Source organism: Galeopterus variegatus, unplaced genomic scaffold (assembly GCF_000696425.1).
Source record: "Galeopterus variegatus unplaced genomic scaffold, G_variegatus-3.0.2 Scaffold93, whole genome shotgun sequence".
NCBI classification, from domain to species: domain Eukaryota; kingdom Metazoa; phylum Chordata; class Mammalia; order Dermoptera; family Cynocephalidae; genus Galeopterus; species Galeopterus variegatus.
The window spans coordinates 229,277-233,266 of record NW_007726204.1 but is presented as its reverse complement, the minus strand read 5'-3'; the positions used below and the strand labels follow the sequence as shown (position 1 = coordinate 233,266).

The 3,990-nt window shown below is 57.5% G+C and overlaps 1 protein-coding gene across 1 annotated transcript in view; it reads right to left on the bottom strand.

Annotated features, from left to right (window-relative positions):
• The window catches only part of DLL3 (delta-like 3 (Drosophila)), an 8,834-nt gene that overhangs the window by 1,732 nt on the left and 3,112 nt on the right, over nt 1-3,990 (bottom strand). The window contains exons 5-8 of the mRNA XM_008582506.1: nt 3,839-3,990; nt 2,502-2,719; nt 1,316-1,538; nt 8-114 (exon numbers count right to left, since the gene is read on the bottom strand). Of these exons, the coding sequence (XP_008580728.1) occupies nt 8-114; nt 1,316-1,538; nt 2,502-2,719; nt 3,839-3,990 (700 nt within the window). The remainder of the gene's footprint in view (nt 1-7; nt 115-1,315; nt 1,539-2,501; nt 2,720-3,838) is intronic.

The following is a 3,990-nucleotide window of genomic DNA, read 5'->3' as shown; positions in this document are numbered from 1 at the left end:
CGTTGGCGCAGGCGCGGCCGGCGCAGTCGTCCAGGTCGTGCTCGCAGCGCTGACCCGCGAAGCCTGCGCGGCAGCGGCAGCGCAGGGCATGGCCCAGGTCCAGGCACAGCCCACCTGCGGGGAAGGGAGCGTCAGGGGGCGCAGCCCGGGGGTGGCAGCTCCCACGCCCGCCCGCGCTTCTGTCTCTCCGCTGTGTAATCGCCGCCCTAGGTCCCCTCTTCTCGGGGTCCTCTTTCTCTAACTCAAGCGCCAGCCTCTTGGAGCCTGCCTGGACAGCAGGCTCGCTTCTTTTCCTACCTGATGAAGTTTTAGAATAATTCACCGTCACCTCTTTTGGCTCTCTGTCTCTTTTTCGCTTGGCTTCAATTACACTTAAATAGTTAAAAAGTTCCAAAGCTACGCGTTGGAACCACCTGGCCTTTGCCTATGCCGCCTTCTGCCTGGAACGCCCCTCCTCTTTTTCCCTTTCTCCTTTTCTCCCATTTTTTTCACCTTCTCACTTCCCAGGCTCACCCTTCGGGTCTCTGCTCAGATGTCCCCTCCTCTGGGAAGCCCTCCCTGACTCTTCCTCCATCCCAGCCCTGATCACCGTGCCTGTGCTCCCCCATCACAGGCCTGATCATTCTGAGCTCTGAGAATGAGCCCGTCTTCCCCCTGGGTTGTTACCCCAGGAAGGAAGGGCCCAGAGATGTCCTGGTCACTGCTGTCCCTGGTAGCACTCAGCCCAGAGTGAACACTCAGTGTTTTGGAGAGAATCATATTTGCTCACAAGAATGCACCAGGCCCTTTACATTCATGATCTCATTTAGTCTTTTAACATCTATATCAGATGAGGTCTCTCCCCTGCTCAGAATCCTCCTATGGCTCCATCTCGCTCAGGGTAAGAGCGAGAGTCCTCCACGTGGCCAAGGAGATCTCACAGGCCGTGCCCCAGTTACCTCCCTGACCTCATCTCTCACCACGCTCCCCGTGCTCACTCTGCTCCACCCGCACTGGCTGCCCTGCTGATCCTTGACACACCAGGCACTTCCGACCGCATCAGCTCTACAAGGGCAGCGATTTTTGTTTGTTTAATTTCCTGCTGTATTCCCAGTGTCTAGAACAGGGCCTGGCACACAGTAAATTCTCAGTAAATATTTGAGATAGGGAATATCCCCTTGCCCATTTTACAGTAGAACAAAGAGGCTGGGAAAAGGGGGGAGGTCGCGTCCCCAGGCCCTGAACCTAGAGGAGGCAAGGCCAGGATTCCCATGCAGGACTCTCTGAGCCATACATGACTCCTCACCCCCATCCCTCAGTGGCCTCCCCACCTCACCATTCTGGCATGGCTGCTGACTGCAACGATCCACTCTCTTCTCACAGTTGGAGCCTTGGAAACCAGGTGGGCAGTGGCAGACGTAGGCAGAGTCAGGGTCTGCACCCCCAACACACAAGCCGCCATTGAAGCAGGGTCCATCCGCACATGTCACTCCGCTCACTTCACACCTCAACCCATAGAACCCTCGGGGGCAGGTGCATTCGAAGGACCCGGGTGTCTCCTGGGCAGGGGCAAGAAGGCTTTGGGCAGGGGTTTCCTTGAGCAAGATCCCATCCCCCTCCTTAGTCTTAACCACTGGAGGCTCTCCTTGTCCAGCTCCAAGTCCCAGTGTCAGGAGCCTCACCTGAGAAGTCCTCCCCAGACAACCCCACACTCCACACCATGTGTCTGCCCGTTTAACCCCACAGGGAGAATGCTCTGGAGGACCAGAGAGATCCCATCACCACCACCACACCTTTGCCTTCCAAATACTGCCTGCCTGGTCTGCCCTCCCCGATTCTGTCCACATAGACAAATCCTGCTTTGAGGACCTACCTCTAAGCTCACCTCCTCCATGAGGCCTGAGTTTCATCTCCCCGTCCCAGGCCCTCCCCCTAACTTGTACCCTGAGTGTTTCTTACTCTCTCATGGTGGCAGCATCCAGTTGGCCCACCCTAGGCTCTACTTTATCCCAATACTACACACCAGGCTCAATCCCACCTCCACACCTTTGCTCCCCGCAGGCCACTCACCTGGCCTACCCTCTCTAATCAGCTCCCCTCAACCAAGTCATATTTCAGAAGCCCCAGCCCTGGGCCCATCTCCAGGAAGCCTGCTCTAATGTCTCCATCCCCCGGACCCCCAGATGTCAAATCCTACCACCCCCTATCTTATCTTGGGCCAAATTGTTTTCTATCCCACAGTGGGGGCAGTTGTGGCCTCACAGGACTCCTGAGCATCCCATTTCCACATCTTTCAGTGCCACCCACTGAGTCTTCGCTCGCCAGTCCCGTCCCCATCACCTAATCCTACTTCAAGGCTGCCAGTGCAGACTGGACACTTCCAGGAAGCCCTCTCTGAAAGCTACTCCCAGACCTCCTCTGCAGGCTGGTGCTTTATGGAGCCCCAGAGAAGGGGCTGTGTGAACTCCCAGGATAAAGCACTAATCAGCTAATCAGGATGAGGTGGAAAAGGTGATACTGACACTACAGCTGCCTCCATTGGCACACGGGTTCACGTCACAGGGCCCAGGCCCAGGCACAAGGCATCCAGCGGTGGCAGAGGGTGGGCCCCTGGGGCTGAGGCAGCTGCTGGTAGAGACAGGGACTGTGCAGAGGGGCCCAGTCCAACCCTCCAGGCATCGACATTCATCAGGCTGCTCACAGAAGCCATGCTCTGGGCTGCAGCCTGCTCGACATGACACTACAGGGGGGACAAAGAGGCAGAGACAAGAGGCCTATCAATGTCAGAGAAGGCCAGGGGCAGGAGGATGGGAAGAGGACAGGTTTCCGAGGCTTTCCATGTACCACCTTGCTTCACCCTTGTGACAAACGACCCTTTGAGCTAGATAGTACTGCAATCCCCAGTTTACATACAGGGAAACTGAGGCCCAGAGAGGTGAGGTGACCTGCCCAGCTAGGAAGTGAAGTGAGGATTCAAACCCAGCCCATTTGGCTCGAGTCTGTGCTCCTGGAAGGAGGATGGGGTGGGGTCTCCCAAGTCTAAGCTTGGAGCGAGAATGAGGGAAGAGGATTTGGGATTGGAGAGGAAACCCTGGCTTTCTGGGAAGGTAGGAGGATCTTGGATGAGGGCAGGTCTGGAAAGATCTGGATGGGCCTGGGAGTTTTAGGAGAATTTGTGGGGCTCTGAAATTTGTGGAGGGCTCTGAGGGGCCCCAGGGTGGAGGTCGGGGATCTCAAACTTTAAAAAGCAATGGGTTCTGGACTACAATCTCAGAAATGATGGATGGAGGATCCCTTTGTGGGTGGGGGGATTGGGAGGAATTTCTAAAGCTCCTGGGTGGGAGTAGGGAGGACCCCAAAATTTGAAAAGCTTGGGGTCCTAGCATCAGGAAAGGGGTGTGGGTATGGCTTAGGAAGGAACTGAGGGGTATCAGCATGGGAAATGAGTGTGGATTTCCTATTGGGGACAACAAAAATGCTGGGAAGAGGGAAGGAGCCTGGAGAGAGGTTTAGGGTCTTCAGTTTCCCTGAAGGTGGTAGCTGGATGGTGGGAAGGCTTGAAGACCATGAGGAGAGCTAGGGAGGGGCCCGGGGTTCCCAGTTCCCTGAAAGGGATAGCTGGGTTGTGGGGGGGACCTGAGGACCGAGAGTGGAGCTGGAGGGGTGTCTGGGGTACACAAGTAACAGCCAGCAGGATTCCCAAGTTCCCTGGAGGGGGCATCCGGGGTACCTGGGGAGGGCTGTAAAGTCCCATGAAGAGGGGACCTGGGTTGTGAGAACGGCCTGCGGGCCGCGAGAGGAGCGAAGGAGGGGCCGTGGACCCGGGCTGGGATGGGACGGCGTTGGACGTAGGACTCACGCGGAGCTTCGCACTCGTCCTCGACCGGCGCGCAGGGGCGCAGTCCCGGATCGCACCGCGAGGGGGCGCTGCGCGAGCGACAGAGGCGCGTGCACGCGACCCCGACGGTGGGCGGCTCGCAGCGCGCGCGGTACGAGAAGCGCAGCTCCCAG